The sequence below is a fragment of the Jaculus jaculus genome, chromosome 12, assembly GCF_020740685.1.
Source record: "Jaculus jaculus isolate mJacJac1 chromosome 12, mJacJac1.mat.Y.cur, whole genome shotgun sequence".
Lineage (NCBI taxonomy): Eukaryota > Metazoa > Chordata > Mammalia > Rodentia > Dipodidae > Jaculus > Jaculus jaculus.
This window is the reverse complement of record NC_059113.1, coordinates 44,061,707-44,084,942: the sequence shown is the minus strand read 5'-3', so window position 1 is coordinate 44,084,942 and position 23,236 is coordinate 44,061,707. Positions and strand designations below refer to the sequence as shown.

General features: G+C 38.8%; 1 protein-coding gene across 4 annotated transcripts in view; it reads left to right on the top strand.

Annotated features, from left to right (window-relative positions):
- The window catches only part of Csmd1 (CUB and Sushi multiple domains 1), a 1,843,561-nt gene that overhangs the window by 1,628,042 nt on the left and 192,283 nt on the right, over positions 1–23,236 (top strand). For all 4 annotated transcript variants that reach the window (XM_045131039.1, XM_045131041.1, XM_045131040.1 and 1 more), the window contains 7 exons: positions 761–955; positions 4,189–4,305; positions 6,527–6,640; positions 7,528–7,623; positions 15,873–16,076; positions 16,942–17,066; positions 17,736–17,832. In XM_045131039.1, coding sequence (XP_044986974.1) covers positions 761–955; positions 4,189–4,305; positions 6,527–6,640; positions 7,528–7,623; positions 15,873–16,076; positions 16,942–17,066; positions 17,736–17,832 — 948 coding nt within the window. The remainder of the gene's footprint in view (positions 1–760; positions 956–4,188; positions 4,306–6,526; positions 6,641–7,527; positions 7,624–15,872; positions 16,077–16,941; positions 17,067–17,735; positions 17,833–23,236) is intronic.

The window sequence follows — 23,236 nt, the reverse complement described above, 5'->3', positions numbered from 1 at the left end:
AATAATTGAGTAAGGAAATTAAAAACTATTTATTTTAAGCAAATAAAGAACATAAAACAGACATGGTGTTCTATTCCTTGATAAAATAGAGGTTTTTTGACCTATATGTGCTTTAAGAACATTAGGAAAACATATGATAAAACATACCAGATACCATTTAAAGTATCCAAATAGGCCTTCAACAAATGATTTGAGACTCTGATCTCTATATATACCACCCCATATTCGCAGAGGGACCAAGAATAACAAATAATCATGAAATAATTAACAATAATAATAGTGATAAAGTTTTTACAGGTAAGTCAGCCTACATTCTTGACCACTGAATATAATAAATTATACTTTAGTGACTTAAATGAATTATGATGGGTTAAATATTTTCATGTTTGCATACTATAAGAATGAGTAAGAAGGACTGGAGGGATAGCTTAGCAATTAAGGCACTTTCCTGCAAAGCCAAAGGACTTAGGATTGATTCTCCAGGACCCACGTTAGCCAGATGCACAAGGGGGCACATGTGTCTGGAGTGCATTTTCAGTGGCTGGAGGCCCTGGCCAGCCCAATCATATCTTTTCTCTCCCTCTCTCTCTCCTTCTCTCTCTCTCTTTCTCCCTCTCTCTCTCTCTCCCTCTCTCTCTCCCTTTACTAAATAAATAAGTAAGTAAAACGTAAGAAAAGTTACCTTGTGTTTTCCTGAATCAATTTATGTTATATAGTTCTAAAGCCCCTCTCATAGAACTTGTCTTCATTTAACACACAGAGAAGCCAAGGGAGGCTTGTTTTGACCCAGGAAACATAATGAATGGGACCAGGATTGGAACTGACTTCAAACTAGGCTCTACTGTCAACTACCAATGTGACTCTGGCTACAAGATCATGGAACCTTCGTCCATCATGTGTGTGATTGGAGCTGATGGAAAGCCCTCCTGGGACCGTGCACTGCCCACCTGCCAGGGTATGTCTGACTCAGTTTCCCTGCACCTGTCTTCATTTTGTGCAAAATCTCAGTTTAAAGATGATCTGTTCTGGTCCACAAGGACTGGAATTCTCAGCCAGTGTGAGGTCTTCCACTCAGAAAACTAGTATGAAGTCTACAGAACTACCCTTGGTTACTAACTGTGTCTCACCATTCTTGTTAGTTCTGGACCAGGCAGTGTTTTCCTCTTACTGAAGAGTATGAGAGTTGTGCCCGATTTTTGTGTACTTTAAATCTGTAGAAAACTAACACTTTCTAGGAGGTTATGGATGGTTGGATAGATAGGTACATAAATAGATAGATAGATAGATAGATAGATAGATAGATAGATAGATAGATAGATAGATAGATAGATATAGAAGGAAGGTAGGAAGAGACAAAAGTTTATAATTTGGAAGGTTTGTGTCATTTTCACCTCAAGAATCAGTAGTTTGCAACTCTATGGACAGGATAATTTTTAAAAACAATAAAGGTCTCTAAGCATTTTTTTTTTCTTCAAGATTTTTTTTTTTCATGTCTGGAATGCTCTGCAGCTTACTTGTCGCTTGTGTCTGAGAAAGACTGTGCATGAGTGTAGTTTACCATGGGCATGAAAGTCTAAAAGCCTGCTTTGTCAGTTTATCTTGGCATGTTTATAATATTCTGTATGATCATGAGGCAAGGCTACTTGATTCTATCTCTAGAAAAAATTGTCTTTTTAGTTACGTTTGGAAAAAAATCTCAGAAAAAGTACTTGGTCAGAATGAGTTTCTTATATGTAATCATCTGTCATCATGGTCTTAGACCAGTGAGGATGTTCCACATTTTACTTACACCCCTTTTGTAAAATTTGAAATGAATTAAGAACACTTTTTATTTAGTAAAAGTATTTTCAAGATAATATACTTGGGTTTTATGATTAAACTAAAATATAGATATTCATTCTTCATACTTATTTTTAGAACTTTGACTTTTAAACTTTTGAGGGGAAAAAATGACCCAGGTGACTTCATGTAGCCAAGGTGGAAACAGTAATCTATCCACACTGGTAGATTGAGTACCCATATTCTATTGGAAACTTTCCACTTTAGAGATTAGTTTCAGAAATATCCTTCATCTAAAGTGAAAGTAACACTTCTATTTGAAATGTTAAAGTAGTCAATGTAGGTATTTTGAAAGAGTAAAATCATTGTAAATTAACATATTAGCATGGAGGCTATGGCTAGTTTAGGTAAGAGAGACCTTTACTAGTTGATCATAAAAGGGTGAAAGCTCTTAGATAGCTGTCTCTGCTATTTTCCCTTTGTTGTAAAGTATGAAGTAAATTTGCTAAGCAGCAGCTATGCAATGATTGGGGAATCTGGTGACAAATCATGAACTCTTGATAACCCAATAAAAGGGTGCCTGAACCTCAGATTCCCCACGTTCTATTCACTTTTGTTAATTGTGGAGATTATTCCATTTGTCAGTTAGGATCTCATAATTAACTTTGAGAGTGTTAAACATACTATCTTTGATTTCTGTTTTGTGAGTGCTTGACAATTGTCATATAAAGAATAAATAAACAAATGTGTATTGAATGGAGAGGGATCAGAGATGGGAGGACAGGATAGTAGGGAGGGAAAAATATACTCAAAGCACTTATGATATCAACATGGGCACAAATGTCATACTGAAGCCCATTGATTTATACAACAAAGTAGGAGCCAGTCATAATAAACAGGAAAACAAAAGAGAGGATTTTAAAAGAACCAAAACCTTCCTCACACACTGGAAACCATTCTGAATTTGAATCCACGGCATCACATTTGAGATCAGGAGTAGTATAAATGGTTTGGAAAAGGTGAGGGTGCTAGCAAGGGGTCCATCTTTACTCTCCCCAGTCCCACAGCCCTGCAGTTGAGTGGAAGAGCATGTGCTAGCCCAAAATCTGAACATGTGACTGGGGTTCAATTTGTTTTTAGTTTCATGAAGCCTGAAGAGCATCCTACCACAGGAGCCGAAATGCTTTTCTACTTTTTGTGCAAAGGAATACCAAGGTCAAAAGATGACTGGAGGGAAGTCAAGACACAACTTCAGCTGAAAGCACATATCTATACCCTACACACGAATATGTAAACACAGAGTATACCTTATGCATAAAACTATGTGCATGCATGTACACCCATGCATATAGACTCACAGTCGAACACTACCCACACAAATAGTACAGTCCACACATGGACTTGTACACACACCAGTGTTCCTTATCACACAGCTATGTTCATGCATGCTCTCCTACATTGTCACAGCTACACCTTACCCACGTAGATACAGCCTATGTGAATATATGCACATTCACAGCACAGAGTTAAATCCTGCATGCATAAACACACCCCCACACAAATATGTGAACACACAGAACTATCCCTTACACACAGACATATACAGAGAAATATACCTTATGTACTGAGATATGTGTATGCATGCATGCATGCTCACATGTACAATGACATGTTTTCACACCATACACACAGATAACTCTCCACAGAGATAGGTATGCACACCATATATCTTATCTACATAGTTGTGTACATGCATGCATACTCACACAGTAACACCCTACACATAGATATATGCACACACAACTATATTTTACATGCATAGATATGTACACATGTGTACACTCTGAGTACAGTTATGCATTATAAGCATGTAAAGAAAACTATGCTTTCCACTCACATATACAAACACCCATGAATACATATTATATAAATATACATATATTCATATATATGCACAAGACTATACTTGCACACCCAGATATGTACACACACACACACACACACACACACACGGGCATGGTGAAACAACTATGAAAAGCTGAAGTCGTGTTTGTATCTCTTAGGTGACAATGACAGCTAATATAATTAGACAGTTCTGGAACATTTGAAATTCACTGTTTGTCTTTATAACCAAGTTTATTAATAGTATTGTAGCTGTTTTCATTATTGTTAGGGCATGCCTCAAACAGGTCTTGAGAATATTGTCAGTCAGACTCCCTCCTAAGTTAGAAGCTTTGATTGACTGTGGCACATCCTAGGTTTCATGATTGTGCCCCTGACAACACGGTAGAGTCAGCATTTCCCTGGAACTTCTTGTCAGTCCACAGACAAGTGGCTGGTTGCGTGCTGGATGCTATGCTTGCAGACTCAGCCTCACAGCTCACACTTCTTGATTGTTTATGTTTCCAGCTCCATGTGGTGGCCAGTACACAGGATCAGAAGGTGTCGTTTTGTCACCAAACTACCCTCATAATTACACAGCTGGTCAAATATGTATCTATTCTATAACTGTTCCAAAGGAATTTGGTAAGAAATTGTTATTTTTTTTTTAATTCTTTGTTATATTTTTATTAATAATTTCTACTTTTTGGCAACAATAGAGTAAAATGATATGAAGAATGATGGAGACATCCCCTACAGCATCCTGTCCCTTATGATGTCAAGGGTTTCTATCTCCTGGTAGGATTCTGACCCAGACTTTGTTCTGTCCCCTCACTTCAGAAATGTCTCTGCCAGTTTCAAGTATGTGTGAGGGAGGACACCAGAGGAGTGTGGGCCAGGTGGACAGGGTATATCTCTCCAAAGCTGCAGCAGAACAGTCGTCAGACTGCATGGGCATCACTAGGTCCCAAGCACTTTGCGTGCTAAGACTCATGTAGGCAGAGGGTCCTGACAGCACCCCAGAGACTTGATGCTATTTCCTCTGCCCTGCTCCATCTGAGCCAGGCTTCCTTCCTACTGACTTCAGCCCTTGCAACTCCTAATGCTCTGTATGTAATGTCCACACGTGACCTTGTTCCTGACCAGGTCCAGTTCGTCCCTGGCACAAGGCAGACAAGCTTTCTGTTTGTTTGTTTTTAATAGTTGTGGAGGCAATTTCTATCCAAAAAATCAAAAAGCCAAGTTTTTTTTTTAATATGAAATCAATCCCTCACACAGAAAGTAAGCAGATAAAAAATAAACAGATAAAACTCCCAATACTGCGATGTATTGAAATTAAACATATAATAAAATAAATATATGATGAAAAAGATCATTTCTACATTAGTGACTATGTACTGAAGATATGATTCCAATAAATGTCTATGACTGACATATTATCTCCAGGCCTCCAAAACCTAAGAAAACTTATCTAGCCTGAAGCATATTAGCTCTTGGCCTCATCCCCAGCCTATAGGAGACAATCCCACTGGTCTAAGCACCCAACCTTTCACAGTTAATCTAGGTCTCTTATCAAGGACAAGGTTGGTACATCTTGCTGTGTCAAAAGGAGGCCATGTAACGTAAGACTTGAATAATGAGTAGAAGGAGGTGTGGAGGGAAACAGGACAAATAGACGCATATCCCAGAGAAGAAGATATCCCCTTCAAGTTCTGCAGAAGGCAGGAAGGATTTTAGTAGTGGGGACTATGTGCTGAGGCCATACTCTATAATGATACATGGTTGATTATCCTTGGAACTATTCCTGATTCCAGCTCTGTGTTGTCCAGATCCTCTGAAACCCCTGTGGAGTCATAGCCTTGGCCCTGTATCCAAAGGAACATAATTTTAGAGTGGCCTAAATGCTCAATATTTCTGCAATAACCTCACCACAAATGTGTCTTTTTATGAATATGGAACAAAAAAATATCAATCACAATGTAACACAGCTGCTATACTCTATAAAAGCAATGTTTAGTAAAACTGTGTTGGGTATCAAAAAATGCAACAATGTTTTGAGCAGAACAAAAAGCCACACCATATACTAACTCTAGATTATAATCATACAACCCGAAAGGTTTAATGCCACAAACACCATATTCTATCCAGTGAAAGCTATAGTTTAGAAAAACAATTACGTGTAGTATTTGAAGAAAATGCCTACTGTCTTACAACTCAATACTAATTCACATATTTTCTCAATATTGTAATGGTCATATCTGTTGCATCAATTTGCATATGCATGTTGATTAAATTTGAATTGTACACAGCATAGTTATGTTTGATTTGGTGAAGTGTCCATAGAGGTTGCATCACCTATAGAATAAAGAAATTTATAGGGTACAATAATGACAGCAGTTCCTGTAAAAGGATCAAGTGCTTATCAATGTGGATGTGGACTGAGGAGGCTCCCCGTGCATGAAATGGTAGAGCAACTTCTTTCACAAGCTGTACGTTCCTCACCTTCTTGTCACAGAACTAAGTCCCGACCCAGCTAACTTTACACAGAGTAAAATGACACAAACAAACTGAAAATAACCAGAATGTCTTTATAGTCTTTCAACTTAATATTGCAATTTTAAAAGAAACAATATAATCCAATTTGTTATTTAAATTAAACATAAAATTGTAATATCAGTCCTAGCAAGTACCAAAAGGACAAGAAAAAAGAAACTGTTTAATGGGTGAAAACTTAGTAAACAGAGAAAATTCTCTTCTATTCATCTTTTCCCAGAGCAGTGAAACTTTGAGGGAAAGAAAGAACATATGTGAACATGTTCTCTTTTACACTTATTGAGCATGTCTCCCCTCCCCCTCCATTCTCTAGTGGTATTTGGGCAGTTTGCATACTTCCAGACCACACTGAATGACTTGGCTGAGTTATTTGATGGAACCCACCCACAGGCCAGGCTTCTCAGCTCACTGTCTGGCTCCCATTCAGGTAAAATTTCAAACAGTTTTCTCTTTAATTCTAACAATTATTTTTAAACTCATCATTTATTCCTACTTTTATCACTTTGATGTATGAGAGATTCAATCATCTTTGAATTTGCAGGTGTGTTTAGATTTCAAGGTTTTTCTCATGTATAAAAAACACCAAACCTTATAATTTTAATTACCAACATTGTGCAAAAATAATGTACACCTCAATAAAAGTTGAATTTATCAAAGAAAGAGGAAGGGGAAAGAAAGTACTTTACATACCTTATTTTCTATTCAGTGTGTCTTATTATCCCTTGTGGAGATGAAAATGCATCAGGCTTGGTACAGGACTCAGTGGGTGACAGTACTTGCTGCACAAGTTTGAAGGACTAAGCTTGATTCCCAGTACCCATGTAAAAAGTTGGGCATGATTACACATGCCTGTAAATTCAATGCTGAGGGGTTGGACACTAGAGGATCATTGTAGCTTATTGTTTCCATAATCTAACTGAGAAATGGTGAGTTTCGGGTTCAGTACGACTCTTGTCTTAAGAAAATAAGGAAGAAGTACAATCAGTGGGTACCCAAAGTCCTTCTCTGACCTCTACCTGCTTGTGCACAGGGTATGCACAACTGTTCACACATGCCGCAGATATGAACACACATACACAAAAAAATCACTTGCCTAATGATTATAATACATTTTAGTACAATGCACAAAGCAAGAACAGAGTTTAAAAATATTTATAAAAGCAATTTGTGCAGTACATTATTATGTATTAAGCTCAAACATGTAATTTTATGATCTTAGATTTAAAAGTTCTGTGTGAAATTTCAAGTTAATTCTTATTTTCGAGAGTGTTGTGTGTTTTCTGGGGCCCTCGTATCATCTGCTTTCATTTCCAGGTGAGACGTTGCCCTTGGCAACATCAAATCAAATTCTGCTTCGATTCAGCGCTAAGAGTGGAGCATCTGCCAGAGGTTTCCACTTTGTTTACCAGGGTAAGCAGCCTTCATCCTGTATGTCATTCTGCACCTCTGACTGTGGCTACCAATGTTTTCAGGCAAGCACTGAAATTATCTGAATTGTGATATTTAAGGATATGAAGATATTTAAAAATTGATGATAAAAATATTTAATAATACATTAGGCTTTATTTTAATAAATGAAATTTCATTTTTTTCTCCAAAAACGTAGTATCTCTAAATATCTGACATAAATAAATATTGATTAAATTGCCTTTGTATAGTTCTTAACATATTGCAGTATGATGGAAAATTAATATTTTATTCAATTAAATAAACCATTTCATAATAATTGAGATCATTGTAGTTGCTCAGTGACACAGATTTAAAATACATAAAAATGTGTAGTATCACATTTTATTGTAAAAACTAACTGAAATGAAAAACTTAACAAAAACTAACACAAAATGATACTTATGCATGCATTATTTTAGCTGAATATTGCTTTAGTTTACTATGTTAAAGTAACTTTCAATACTTCTATACATTTGTAGTTATTTATATATTTGGAGCTTACTTTAATAAATTTGAGATTGTTATTAAGTTTCAGAGTGAAAAAATAAATTTTGTGGAATTGACCTTTTCCTTCATAATCATTATCCAAGTTTGGGGGAAAAATGTCATGTCACACACTTTTGGAAGTAGAAAGCAGGACAACAGATGGGAACCTGAGAATGTCCTCCTCAGACCTCAATTGTGTCCAAACATGGAAGCCATCCTTAGCCAGGTCTGGTGGCACATGCCTATAATTCCAGACATCAAGGCTGAGAGACAAGAAAATAATGAATTCTGGGGCTATATAGCAAAACCCCTTTCTCAAAAGAAAAAAAAAAAATCATAAGAGCAAACCAGTGAAGCAATCCTTAATATTTCTAAGTTCAGTTTCATTGTACTCAGAAGACTACCAATTATTCTTAATTTTCTTCTTCTCTATCAAGGTAAATTACATTTGTGATTGCATCTTTCCCTTAATGAAGACATCTTCAGAAAGCAGCCTTGCAAATATGCTTACCAAAAAGTTACAGAGAAAGTCATTTGTAACCATATCAAGTAATCGCAAAATATTTCACTATAAGAACCTTCAATTTGTTGCAATAAGACCACTGAGAGAGTAATGGATAGAGAATTAAAATGGAATCTGGCAAGGAGGAGGCAGAAGGGTTCTGAACCCTGCTAAAGAACAGTGGGTTGGATGATGGTGCTGTCATATTAGAGGTAGTTGTACTGTCCAATTTTTGCTAAAATGTAAACAACCTGTATTTTAAAAATTGGCCTTGCAAGAAAGGGATGAATGCATATGTGTATGTATTTATGTACGTGTGTGTGTTGGATTTTCGAGGTAGGGTCTCTCTTTAGCCAGGGTGACCTGAAATTGACTATGTAGCATCAGGGTGGCCATGAGTGAGCCTCCTAGCTCTGCCTCCTGAGAGCTGGGATTAAAGGCATGCACCACCATGCTCAGCCCAAAATTTATATTATCAACTCGGCTGTTTGGTTTTGGTACATCTTTTTCTCCTAAAAGAATTAATAGTAAAATTGGAAAAAGAATTCATGTTGCTTGCACCATCTGTCTTTGTAAGGAACTTTGTCTAGTTCTTGATAAGGTCTTGACCATTAATCCACTAAATAAATGAACTCTCTATCTCCTGAAAATGACTAAAATGTGATCTTCAGGTGACATGTTCTGAAAAATGATTTATTTATGTAAAGTCATATGCAATCACTAAAATGTATAAACAAACAAAAAAAAATAATAAAATGTAACAAAATTTCTAGAAGAATCCATTTTCCTTGTACCTAAGAACACACAGTGGCTCAAATATCTTTCATATTTTATAAGGTCACAATGTGCTTCCTTTTCTTGCTTTCTAAAAGAGTTATGCAAAAAGACAGTTTTTCATCAGAGTTAAATTTTAAGAAGTAATGAGTACAGAAGCCATGCCATAAATCCAGTTGGTAAACAAGAAGGAAAGTTTTCAGTCCATATAGAAAGTTAAATTGGAAATGAGTCCTTAAAAAATGGTAGTTATATTGAACACTAGAAATTATTTGAACTCTATTGTATATATATTTTTTTTGTCTGAATAGGGATTTCCTGTAAAACTTCCATCTTTGAGTTGTTAAAGCTTAGGATTGCTCAGTGACTTCTGGCTTCTGTGATTACAGGACATCTAACCTTTATCTGCAGACAGTTCTATTATAAAAACCAGAGCAGCTGGAGAGGCTAATAGAAGCCAAATCCATCAGGGTCAGGATGCAGAAATGTGCATGTGACTCCAGTGTGCATGATTCCCCCACCCCCACCCAGGACTGAGTCCAGTGGATAACGTGGAGCTATAAGTAGCAAAGATTTCACCATGTTCTAAACTTATGAAGAAAAGTACTTTGATTTTATTTATTTTTAATATTTGTATTCATTTGAAGTAGCAAAAGGGAAACAGAGAAAGAAAGGGAGAATGGACACCCCTTGCTGCTGAAAATGAACTTCAGAGTCATGCATCGCTTTGTGCATCTGGCTTATCATGGATCCTAGGGAATCAAACCAGTCCAGTAGGCTTTGCAAGCAAGCATTTAACCAATAAGTCACCTTCCCAGACCCTTGATTTTCTGGGGTTTCTTGATTTTGAAAAAAATTATCTAAGTGCCAGGTTTCCTTACAGCATGTTTATGCATCCATTGTTTTGGATTTGGGTTAATTATCCCCGCTCCACCCTATCTCTCCATTCCTATGTCCCACTTCCCTGCCACATACCTTCTTGCTCCAAGATTTCCCCTTCCTCTAATATGTCATATGTTCCGTTGCCTTACCCACACCCCTTCCTTAAAACTCTTTTCTTCAGTTTTATGGTACCCCTCCTAGTTGCCTCACCCTTACCCACATTTCCCCCACCTAAATACACATATTGAACATTTAGAAGCTAATAACTGCAAGCTAACGGAGGCTTTTGAATTAAGAATCCTAAAGAACCTCAGTATTGGCTGAGATTCTTTCCCATGTTCCATGAGGGTAGAAGGCTGCTGTTTGAGAGTCTGTGGGCAGGGGAAATGTAACTGAGGAAATATAGCCTATAGCCAACCCCAAGGACCCTGGTGATTGGGCTGGGGTCAGGGACTTGGCCACACTGTTGAAAGTGGGGAACAACTCAGCGGTGTCCAGTCACATGAGGAAGGTGTGGAGGCTGAGGGACATTGTCTTATGCCAGGAGCACATGAAAGTATAACCGAGAACTCCAGCCCTGTACAACTTCAGTTTAGGCATCACTACCCAGGCCAACTCTTAGCTGCTCCAAGTCTCAGGAATCAAGAAGTAAAGTCCCATGAGAATCCATTCTGGGAGAAATTCTAACTGCTCCCTTCCTGAAGGGTGAGAACATCTAGAAGGCTGTATTGGTCTTTGTCTAAAGAGTCACATTATTCCTGCTTAAGCACATATCCCTAAAGATGTGTGAAATGAAATTCTTTTCAATGCTGAACATGTTTAGCCTGGTCATTCCTCTGTGGACATGAAACATGATTCTTTTACCTAGTTCATGGCTCCTCAAAATTCCTTGAGTGGTCATTCTCAAGAGGACTCCATCAGCCTCCCACACCTTGATGGACTCCTGATCTTATTACTACTCACCATCAGCTGACAAAGGCTGAAACGATTATATGTGGTTGTACAGCTTTCTGAGAAAGCATATGAGATCCAAGACCAACATACCCTTAGGTCAACTCAAATGCCAAAATTCACACTTGCCATTTATTTTTAAGCCCCTCTACTGATTATAATCAACATTAGAAGAGACTTCTGATTCTATTCTGTAATGTCACCTATTTGTGTTTATAAACTTTATTTTGCCCCAAAGTCCATTCTTCTGAATACCAAGTAAATCTATGCATGACAGAGGCCAACGTCAGGGATCAAGCACTCTTCTGCCCTTCCCTGCTTACTGTGGGGCACATGACACCTGAGGGCAAGAGAGAAAGGCAGCTTGTACCAATTCTCTTTCACCCTCTGTCTGCTACATCTGATGAATTGTATCTAAACTATACTTGATGGCTGAGTTTTTTCGTCAGTATGCTGCTTATTTTATTTTTCTTCTACTTATGAGTGGTCATTTCCACAAGCCACTCAATGCTTCTTTCAGCTTCTCAATAACTTATTCATCCAATCATTCTCTGAATGGTGTATATGCATGGCTGGGGCTATAGTCTATCATCACTGTAATAGACCCAGAGAGGATCATCCAGCCTAGGTTTCAGCACAGCTGTGTGGCATGAGGCAGCCACTGTGCTGCCACCTGCCTTTCCTGACCTTATTCCTTACTTACTTTTTCCAGGGCCAGTTTAAATTTTGTTTCACTACAAAGTGAAACTTGCACTGGGAGGCAAAGTCATTATACTGGAGAACTGATCTCCAGTGCTGTCAAAAGACCCATGTGGAGGCAGTGACAGAAAGACTAGCTGAGATGAGCTCAGAACAATGTCTGATCTCAACATGTAACCAAGGCCAGGGTTCCAGGATATAGCTTTCTCACCCCCTCGAACTCTGACTTTCTAATTTCTAAAACACTTAAAATGTGTCTTTCTTTGCTCACCAAACTTCCTCTTCCAAGAAATCTCCTCCATAATTATGTTTCAACACAAGTGTTGTTTGCTGAGATCCTTTGAAAATAGACAAGTGTGAGATTCTCAAAGATAATTTTGTAGTGATTTTTGTGTGTTACCTGAGGCATCTCTGAAGGTTTGGGAACTTAAGATGATACTGATTGCCTAGAATTTTACAAGTGACAGATGTTGGCATTAAAAGTCCTTACAAAGGTGTAACTTTTGCTATAAATTGTGGGTGTTTCCCAAGTAATATTAAAGTAGAAATATTGATGATATTCATTTTCTTAAAAAATTGATATAATCATGGAATCCCCCACTTGGGTCTTAGTCTTTATTTCCATTATGGTATTTTCAGCTGCAGCAATATACTCAGACATACAAATATCATGAGAGCAATATTCAGCAATGTTGTGTTATCCTGGAGTATGATAATTATTCTGTATTTCTACAAGGTCATGTAAAGGATAATTTCTAATACATCATTAACTTTTCAATTATAGCAGTTAGATAGCTACCATGTTCTTAATTTTTTTCTTGAATTAGTAAATATTTTGACACCAAATTGAAACCCACTTTAATAGAAATTATCTGACTTTATTCTCATGGACTCACTTTTATAGCAACAATTTCCTGAACCTGATTTGCCTTCATTTAGTTCCAACTGGAAATAGAGGTGTGTTTGGAAGGCAGTCGGACCTCAGAGGGTTACTTTAAAGGAATTTTGGTCATCAGTGCATTCTCCCCCAGGGCTGCAATTTGAGTGAAGAACTACAAAAGCCATGGCTGGAAATGTGACTCAGTTGGTAGATTGCTAGCCTAGCATGCATGAAGCCTGGTGTTTAATCCCAACCATGGCATAAACAAGGTGTGGTGGTACACACCTGTCATCTCAGCACTCTTGGGCTAGAATCAGGAGTTCAAAGTCATCCTCAACTACATAGAAATTTTGATGCCAGCCTGGCTACATGAGATCTTATACCAACATTAGGGAAGAAAGAAAGAAGAAAGAAAGAAAGAAAGAAAGAAAGAAAGAAAGAAAGAAAGAAAGAAAGAAAGAAAGAAAGAAAGAAGAGAAGAGAAGAGAAGAGAAGAGAAGAGAAGAGAAGAGAAGAGAAGAGAAGAGAAGAGAAGAGAAGAGAAGAGAAGAGAAGAGAAGAGAAGAGAAGAGAAGAGAAGAGAAGAGAAGAGAGAGAAGAGAAGAGAAGAGAAGAGAAGAGAAGAGAAGAAGCAAGGAAGGAAGGATGGAAGGAAGAAAGGAAGGGAGGGAGAGAAGGAAAAAAGGAAGGGAAGGAAGAGGGAGGGTAGGCAGGAGGAAGTGGAAAGATTGAAGGTGGGTGGAGGAAGGAAGGAAAGAAAGGAAAGAAAAGAAAACAAACGATACAAGGATTGAGGAGAGTTAATTCTGGAAACAGGCCCCATATATTATCTCTGATGGCAGAAGTCAAAGAAACATCAAAGGGTGTAATTATGTTCAGAGTTACTTTGCGTGACTAACTTCCTTGTACCACCTAAAGTATTTCACCCCTTTTTCCCAATGCCTTTTAAAAGATGGGGAAATCTTCCACAGGTGGTAATTTCTCACAGACAGCAAATGTCAATGTCTTACACCCTACCTTGCATGGAGACTCACATGTCCATGTCCATCACTGAAGGGCCATCAGGCACGTTCAATATCTCACTGACTTGTGTGTTTACTTCCTGCCATAAGGACCTGGAGAGCTTCAAAATAGGGAGCCAGGAGGGCATGGAATGGGGCTTGGGCTCTGTGAGGTGACTCAGGGAAAAGAAGTAACAATGTGACTCTACTCTCAGGGTTACCATGTTCTTCATATTCATGTAGGCAGTGAACAGGTCAGAGCAGGGTCAACACTAACAAGGGGAAGAAGCCCCACTCATGTTACACAAGAGGAGTGATCCTTTTGTGGTTCGCATGGGACTGCCAGTGTTACTTGTGATCAGTGAATGTGCACAGCCATCCCGAGGTAGCTGCCTGATCTCATTTCAGTGCCAGACCATTGATGATTCAGAGCTCTCCCTCCTCCACTGTTCAGAGGGACATTTCCACTGGATGGAATATTGGAATGTTCTATTGAAATTTATTATTTCCTACTTGATCTGCTCCCTCCCTTTTCTGTTTCCAAGGCACACTGAATACATTCCATATGACAGTTCTATTATCCATCCTTCCCCGTACTGAATGTTCTATGGTCATTGTGGGAAGGCTGCCATTTCCCTCCTTCCCTTTTCATGAAGTCCTGTGAGGAGTGCAATGAATACAGTGATGGTCAGGATTCTTTCACCAGTTCTGCTCCTGGCCCTATAGTCTTCACTGCTCTCCTATCCCTTATTATCAAACCTCAGTGGGATTTCTTCTCATAGGCATAACTGGTCCAAATGCTGGCTGTGGAGAAGATCTTCCTTTCCTGAGACAGTGTCTGTGCTGGAAGAATGAATAGTTTGATTTAACATTTTCCTTATTGAAATCTGGGGCCCTATCTCAAAAGCTTGCTTCTAGGTACTAACATTTGTCCACATTTAGAGAAAATGCCATAATATAGAAGTAAATAGAAGAATATAGACTTACATTTTTGTACAGAACTTGGAAGAAAGATGTTCTCTTTGTCTCTGACTTGATCATAGCTGAGGAATAACTTGCTGAGATGATGAATCAAAAATCAGAAAGGATGCACATTTGCTAGACGAATCTTCCCCAGGCCTCAGGATTCCTTATGTGGCATCTGAACTGCCAACATGGAATCCTAGGAGAATCCTAATTCCTGAAGTTCTAAATTGTTATGTTTTTAGTACCCAGTTAATAAATTTTTAATCTCATGGCAGAAAATTGTACTGTATTCTTTGTGCTTCAGGCAGAAGCAGATGTTTGAAAAATCCCATGGACATTTGTGAATAAATGCCCTATGGAAAATTCCATATTACAATGGGCCTAATTAATGCATGACTTTGCCACATGACAATGGTCTGGTTGCCCTGGGCCTGAGCAGCAAGGAATCAGGGTGTGTTTCTGCACTGTCTGCAGTCCTCTGTGCCTTGGGACAATTTCCATGAGGTGCAGGCTCTGCACTTGTGTGATGTAACATACACATCTGCTGATGGACAATTAGTTTGCTCCATATCTTGGCCATAGTGAGTTGTGGTCTTTTTGAAGATGCTGAATTCATTCTACTGGATAAATATCCACAAATGCAGTGTTTTGATTACATGCTGGTTCTAAGTTTATCTTTATTATTAAACTACAGTGGAATGTAAATCCTCCCAACAGACTCATATCATTGAGGAAAGCCCACATTGTTAGTCATCTGCTTATGATAACTAGCACGATCATCTGGGTGTTTAATTAATTTAAAGGACTTGAATGTCAATCAACCATCACATGGTGCTAATTTCCCTTCTGTTCCATTTTCCCATCTGACTGAGAACTTGTGGTGGTCCCCATGGCTTATACAGGATGACATGCAGATATGGAAGAGGAGCTTGAATGGGTGGGTCCCTGAATAAAGTGTTGAAGTTTTAGTTTCTATACCATGCCCATATCATTAGACACAGCCTTTCCTAAGAGAGTACCCTGTGTCCTGATGAAGACTCCATGGCTGTGTTGTGTGCTTCTCCCATAGCGGTTCCACGCACCAGTGACACCCAGTGCAGCTCCGTTCCAGAGCCCAGATATGGAAGGAGGATTGGTTCTGAGTTTTCAGCAGGCTCTATTGTGAGATTTGAGTGCAATCCTGGATACCTGCTTCAAGGCTCCACAGCCATTCGTTGTCAGTCTGTGCCCAATGCTTTAGCCCAGTGGAACGACACCATCCCAAGCTGTGTAGGTGAGTGGGTCCCTGAGCTGTGAAGCCTACTGCTTGGGGATGTGTCAGAAGCTACCAACAGGATCAAATGTGCAGCTGGCAGTCTTCATGAATGACCTTGCTCTTGACTTGCATGAAAAACATTCAATGTTATAAGAGATAACCAAGTGGCAAACAAACCTTTGAATAAGTGTTTCGTAAAAATCATAAGTTAGTAAGGATGAAGCACATTTTCCTTATTGATATTAATAAGTCTGCCATCAACTTTGATGTACTGTACATACAACATAATTTTACTTTCAGATAATCATAAGAATATTGATTTATTTACCACTTTATAATGCCCTTTTAATGCATGTTTGCTGGTGAATGCTTATGGAAATAAAAATGCTGTCTTTAGTCTTAGCTTATTTGCTGTAATTTGGGGAAGACGTTAATGCAGTGATGATTGACACTTGAATTCATTTCTATATTTGAAGTGTCTCTTATCCTTCAGATTTCTTGTAAATTCCATCTGTTAACCTGTGGAATTTCATGTTAGGAGAAGGAAAAGAACCTTCCACACATATCCTTATAGGGATCAGATAAAACATTCTAAACAGAATTCACTTCAAAGATGCCACTTTTATTTCCAGTCCCTTCTCAGAAAATTGCAAAGTTTTATATTCAGACTCAAGGTCTGAGCTCGGTAGTATAACAGTTGGCAATCATTGATACTGTCGATTTGAAAGTGTAGAGATTGGATTAGACACTGACTACAAATGCCAGTTAAGGTCTCACAGCGCAGGAAAAGTTCTCTTACTATCTGATCACAGATAAGGGAGAGGAGCACCAAGTTAATGGCCTTACTGCACTTTTCTGTAACTTAATATGGTTCTGTCTTCAGTTCCCTGCAGTGGTAACTTCACTCAGCGGAGAGGGACCATTTTGTCTCCTGGCTACCCTGAGCCCTACGGCAACAACTTGAACTGTGTGTGGAAGATCATAGTGACAGAGGGGTCAGGGATTCAGGTAAGTCCTCAAGTCCAGAAGTATTAAAACGGCTCGCTTCCTCTTTTACTTTCTTCTTCCTCCCTCCATCCCTGTCTTCCTTCATTGTTTCCTTCTTTCCCTCTTCTCTGTCATTTTCCTCCCTCCTTAACTTTTGCCAGTCTGCCTTTGCTTTCTTACTCCTTTCCATCGTTTGTTGCCTCCTTCTCCCTGTTTTTCTCTTCCCCCTCCTCTCTGTCCCTCTCTTACTCTTTATCCTTGATTATTTTGTTTCATTTTTACTTTTTCCACTTTGTTTATTATCATTGGTCTTCATATTAACATACAGCCTAATGAACTTTGTTATGACATTTTCTTATTCCCTTCCCCCATCCTCCCTTTTCTCCCAACCCTCTTCTTGCCATCCCTCCACAACTGTCCCTTAACTCTTCATGTCACATGTATGCAGGTCATAATTTACTTCTCTTAGTATTTGTATAAAATGTTTCTAATGATGTTCCTACACTTGTAATAAAATAATTAATTTTTAGAGTAAAAACAATCATATCATTTGTGGAGATTTTTGCTGTTCCCACTATGCACCCATTTCTTTGTTTTCAATGTGCATTTATTCTAATGATAAAGGAGCCATTGGAATAGGGAAAGTTGTTTAAAGCAAGAATACACTAACTTTACACTGTGGCTTTGCAGATTCAAGTGATCAGCTTTGCCACGGAGCAGAACTGGGACTCTTTAGAGATCCATGATGGTGGGGACATGCAGGCGCCAAAGCTGGGAAGCTTCTCAGGTAAGATGGACCTGACTCCAGTTGCTTTGTTTTGACCTGTGAATCAGAATCAGAGGCCAAAGCAGACAAGAATCAGCAAACAGGCCGTGTACAGTGTTCTACACCTCTTCTGACACCGTAGTCTTTCCCCAGTGCCAAAGGTCCAAGAGTGAGGCTGCAGAGTCAGGGCACAGGAAGGAGACTGTGGGGACTTAGGCGGGAGGCCTTGTGAAGATGTCAGGGAGCTGCCCAGTTAGAGGAGGTATTCTGAGCACTGGAACACCAAGGCTATCTCTGTGTGTCACATCGGCTCTGCACACTTGAAAACAACACTACAAGCTATGTTCTGTGGTGTCCCTTGTTTTTACAAATGCTCAGCAAAGATTCAGATTTAGCCTAGTCCCAGGTAACATGGGAAATGTCATGTGCTCATCCTTCCTGCAAGGTAGGCTTGGGTTTTTTGTTAAAACAGAATAATTTCTTTTCAATTCTAATTTCCCTCACTAGGTGAGAATGGAGGGTGTGTAGTCTTTTCACCATGTCTGCCAAAAGCTTACTTTTTAATCACCTTAAATGATTCAGGTATCTTGTCTCTGGCTTTCAGTGGCAAAAACATATTTGTGCACAACCATATCATGTAGGGATTGGCCAGTATAGTACCAACCACTTCCTGTTACTTATCACCCACCAACTGTCTTTGACATATGGCCTTTTATAGCTTTGGGAATTTTATTGAAAATTAGCATTACTATCCAAGCTTGATCTCCAGTTTCCCTCTATATACTACTAAAGCCTTGATGATGTCCCCAGCCAGTTGTCTCTGGTCACAGTCCCATTAGTCTGGGATTTTCAATAAGCTTAGTATATATAAGCACCACTGATAGGAATAAAATATGCCTGTGTTCTGACAACATTACCTACAAAATATAAAAATATGTATAGGAGCCATTTTTCGTGTGTATCGTGCTGCGTGTGTGTGTATAGATGTTTGTGTGTGACACACATGTGTGTTCATGTGTGAGTACGGGAGGCCAGAGGCTGTCCTGATTGCTCTCTGCCTCCTTTATTGAGAAACAGTCTCACTTTAACTCAGAGCTTGCCAACTTGGCTAAACCAGCTACCTAACTTCCTCAGGAATCCAGCCTCTGTCTCCCAAGTGTTGATATTACAGGTGGGCCACCACACCCACCTAGCATTTACATTGGCACTGAGGGTCTGAGCCCAGTTTCTCACACTTTCATATCAAGCAGTTTTCCCACTGAGCTACATCCTCAGTCCCAGCAGCCAAAATTTACTTTAATTCTAGTCATTACATTAGGTATGTAAGCAATAGTGCCAGTGGATTTTGGGCGTTGTAGGAGGCCTATACTGTCCTGTTCCAGGATGTGTGTGTGAGAGAGAGAAGTGAAAATATCATGAATGATGAGTTGAACAGTCACACAAGAGAGAGAGAAAGAGAGACTAAGAGAGAGAGAGAGAGAAAGAGAGAGATGGATGGATGCTGTGGGTATAAGCGCCACAGAATTCAAGGCTCATATCTACGTCACTACTCTACTTAAAAATACTAATGAAACAATATCACACAGCCTGTGAACATCAGACAGTAGTCACCAGAGCATGACAGTAACAATAATCCTTTCACTTGAGTTTCTGAAGTTAGCCATGAGACAATGTCTTTGTGTCTACATTTGTCAGAGACCATTGCAGTGTAATTCTGACATCATTTCCTGGGTAGGTTTGGATTTTACAGGCTGAAGACATGCCTCTCATCAGACCCCTCCACACCCCACTGGCAAATTGAGTCTTTGCAGGATACCTGCAATAATGAAGACTGGCTGTATCCAGGAGATGTCACACCCCTCAATTTTGATGGCCTTCTAAACTCGCTCACAGTGCTCCAAAAGCACACAATACTGTTGGCTATGTTGTACAGGACAAAAGTCAGGACCAGCCAAGCAGAAAAACTCTGAGGGTGACAGTGGGAAGTGTACCAAGCAGGGAAGCTTTATATTCTCAGAAAATGTTACCTTTTAGGCATATTGGTGCATCTCACCGTCAAAGAAGATCCCTTGAACTTTGGTGTCTACTTTGTATTGGGTTTTCATTACATAGGCATCTGATTGGGTTATTGGCTGCAAATAGAAACTCACTTTCCAGCTATCTTCTTCTCCCAGACATTGGGAGTCAGGGATGGTATCACATTGCTCAGCCAACCCTTTGCCACATGGTTGATCTGCCCAGTGTGGCCAGCTGCCACCAGAGTTACAATATAATGCTAACTGTGGTGACCACAACCCCAGTGGTCTGTGGCTCTGCCATGTATCACCAGAACTACACTGTGAAGTGGAAAATGCCCCAAGTTTAAAGTTTCTTTCCTAGAGGCCTGACATAAAGATCACACAGCCACTTATTAGCAAGGTGAGCTGAATTTAAACCAATACTTTGGTTATTTTTATTCTCTTCAGTTGTCAAATATATAAGGAACAAAAAATATTGGAAAAACTTAATGAAATATTGAGAAAACACAGGTGAAGATACAAGTACTTTTCTTGTAACTTTATTCATTTTTATATTTGTTTTTCATCACAGTATCTTATGATACATGGAAGCTGAAATGATTGTTTTGTGACAGGTAGATGATATTCAGTTATCTAAATCTGAAGCACTTCTGAGCTATAGCTGGGACAGTTATATTCTTTTCTAAAATATAAATAGGAAAATTTGCAGAGTGTATCTGTGTTTGAATCAAGAAATTATTCTTACAAAAATAAGTGTGGAGCTTGTAACTTGTTGCTTTCAACTTAATACTAGAAAATGAAAAAGTAAAAACATTTCAGAAAATAAATATTAACTAAAATAAAACCATAAGTAAACCAGTGTCAAATACTATCAAAATTTTAAACATTAAAAAATAAATAAATAAAAATAAAAAATAAAAAAATAAAATCTAGAAGATGCAAATATAATCATAAATGATGTGACTAGACTCTAACAATATAAACAAAGCTTACTTTTTGTAATAAATTTTCTGTCCAATTAAAAGTCAAGTTGAAAAAATGCTTCTAAATTTACATAAATTGAATGTGTTTGTATTAAATCCTTATTCTTAGGGTACATCATAGCAGATAGGACAATTTGTAAAGTTTAACAGACTTCTCATATTCCATTCCTTAACTTTCAGGAGTGGATTTATTTTGGGACATCCTGCAGATGTTTGAAATGTGTGTGACTTGCAGTTTTCTAAACTACTTTCAAGTTCAGGGATCATAGTGTGTGCATAAGCCATACCAACTGCCCACCAGCCTGTTGGCAGCAGAAATTTATCCTTGCCAACTATGCAGCCCAGAGAGGAAATGAAAGCCAGGGCATTCTGGTGAACCTGGGATATTTTAGGCCTGTAGCTTTGTATAAATCAAGCCTCAAATTGCATGTATAATTGAAAAATATAGTCAAGGGAACTGAATGTAAGCTCTTTGGACACGTGATGGTATAAACTGTGGGCAGGGAGAAGCATAAGCACTCAGAATTTCTGTCTCATAGTTTTGGGTAGAACTTTCTGGTAACTGCTTTTACTCATTGTTCCCCAAGTGAAGGGGACCTACCTTTCTTATGGACAAGGATCTCACTTTGATTGAATTGGGTATTTAATGGCCCTAGCCACTGTGTGAAGGGTGGGCATCCCAGCACTTAAGAGGCCAAAGTAGGATGGTCACTGAGTTTAAGGTGAGCCTGGGACTACAGAGTGAATTCCCTGAGCTATGAAGATAACCTACCTTGAAAAAACAAAATATCAAATAAAATACTATCTACTCATCTCTTCTTCTCTGAATGTACCAAAGAGAACCTCTGCCTTTTCTCATATATGCTCTAGCTGATTACAAGTCTGAGAGGCTTTCTGTCTTTGTTGTTGACACTTTCTTGGTAAATCAGTTTGAAGTAATCTTTATAGATCCCACCCTGTCTTCTGTCTCTGCCACATACTCATGTTTGTGGGCTCTAGGTCTAACAGAGGGGAGGGACAGCAAGGCATGCAGTGTCCCTGGGCTGGTTATCCCCTACACAGGTGATCAGAAGCCTGGCATATTTTACTTTGAGGGATCCATGATGTTTGTACCAGTTTAAAAGGCAGGACTTCATTTATGCTGGCTGTGGGACTTAATCTGGACCAGACCCATAGTTCTGGGACCAATGGGTATTTCTGTAGATAATAGAATCTCTTCATGGTCTAAGTTAGTTTTGTTAAGGGTAGAATGGATTTTTTGATATCATGCTAGTCAACTTTCTTTTTCCAATATAAATTTGAAGGGGAGTGTTTGGCACCCCTAGAGACAAATTAAGGCTGTCAGGCAAGGTGGCAGCTGTGAAACTAATGATAAAGGAAGCTCTTTAAAAGTGCACTTAGGATGATGAAAATGTAATTTCTCTGTATCAGAAGAAATGGTTACAACAGTGAAATGAGTAAATCCAGAACCCCTGGGTAGATAGGATTGTATCAGAACCATATTGGTATATATGCAAGGTTTAATATATATAGCTATAACTTTATACAAAAAAAAAGTTTGTGTGTGTGTATTGAACTTCCTTCCTATGACTTGTGAGAGGTATAGAAGAGTGAAAGCCCAGTACAACAAGCCCATCTAGGACTCAATTTATTTATTTATTTTTGTTTTTAAACATCACTCTAACTCCCATTCTCCTCTTAAAAGAATAAGTATTTCTTAATTCCAAAACTGTGGTAAGAACAGATATGTATTATTAACCATTTTCTGTAACATAGGTATACATGAATTCTTACTGACATTAGTAGATGAATTAATAGCTTGAGGAAAAGATCAAAAACACAGTGTCCCATGGGGGTCACTCCTGGATCATACATGGAAAAGGATGATGGAGTTAGAATACCATAGCTGGAAAGATTAATAATGATAGTATTAACAAAGTCTGTTTGGAGCCTCATAGATAACGTGAGGGTGAGACTCAGGACTTCCATGTCACAGTGCACAAAAAATCCATATTAATTGCAAAATAGAAAGCAGTAGCTTCAGGGTAGAGATCTGGCATAGCACCCTTTGCCAAGTGATGCTAGACCTCAGGCATGTGCTAGTGAGTTTTCTAAGTAAGAGAAAGACATCAAACAAAGTATGATCTGCCACCACTTTGTATCCTCTGTTTTGCACCTGACTTGACTCAATGAGACTGACCATGAACATCCTGCACAATAACTAACCAGAGTGGGTTCATGCTATGAGATCCCCCACCCCATGACCTGGCACAGAGAACATCCTCTAGCCCTATAGCCACACAGAAATGCTGTCAGGCGAGCTGTTCCAGAGAAACAGTGCCCCACCAATATCCTTGCCCCCAAATGCATGAATGAAGTCAACTTGAACATTATTCCACAAAACCTGGTTTGTATTTTTTTTTC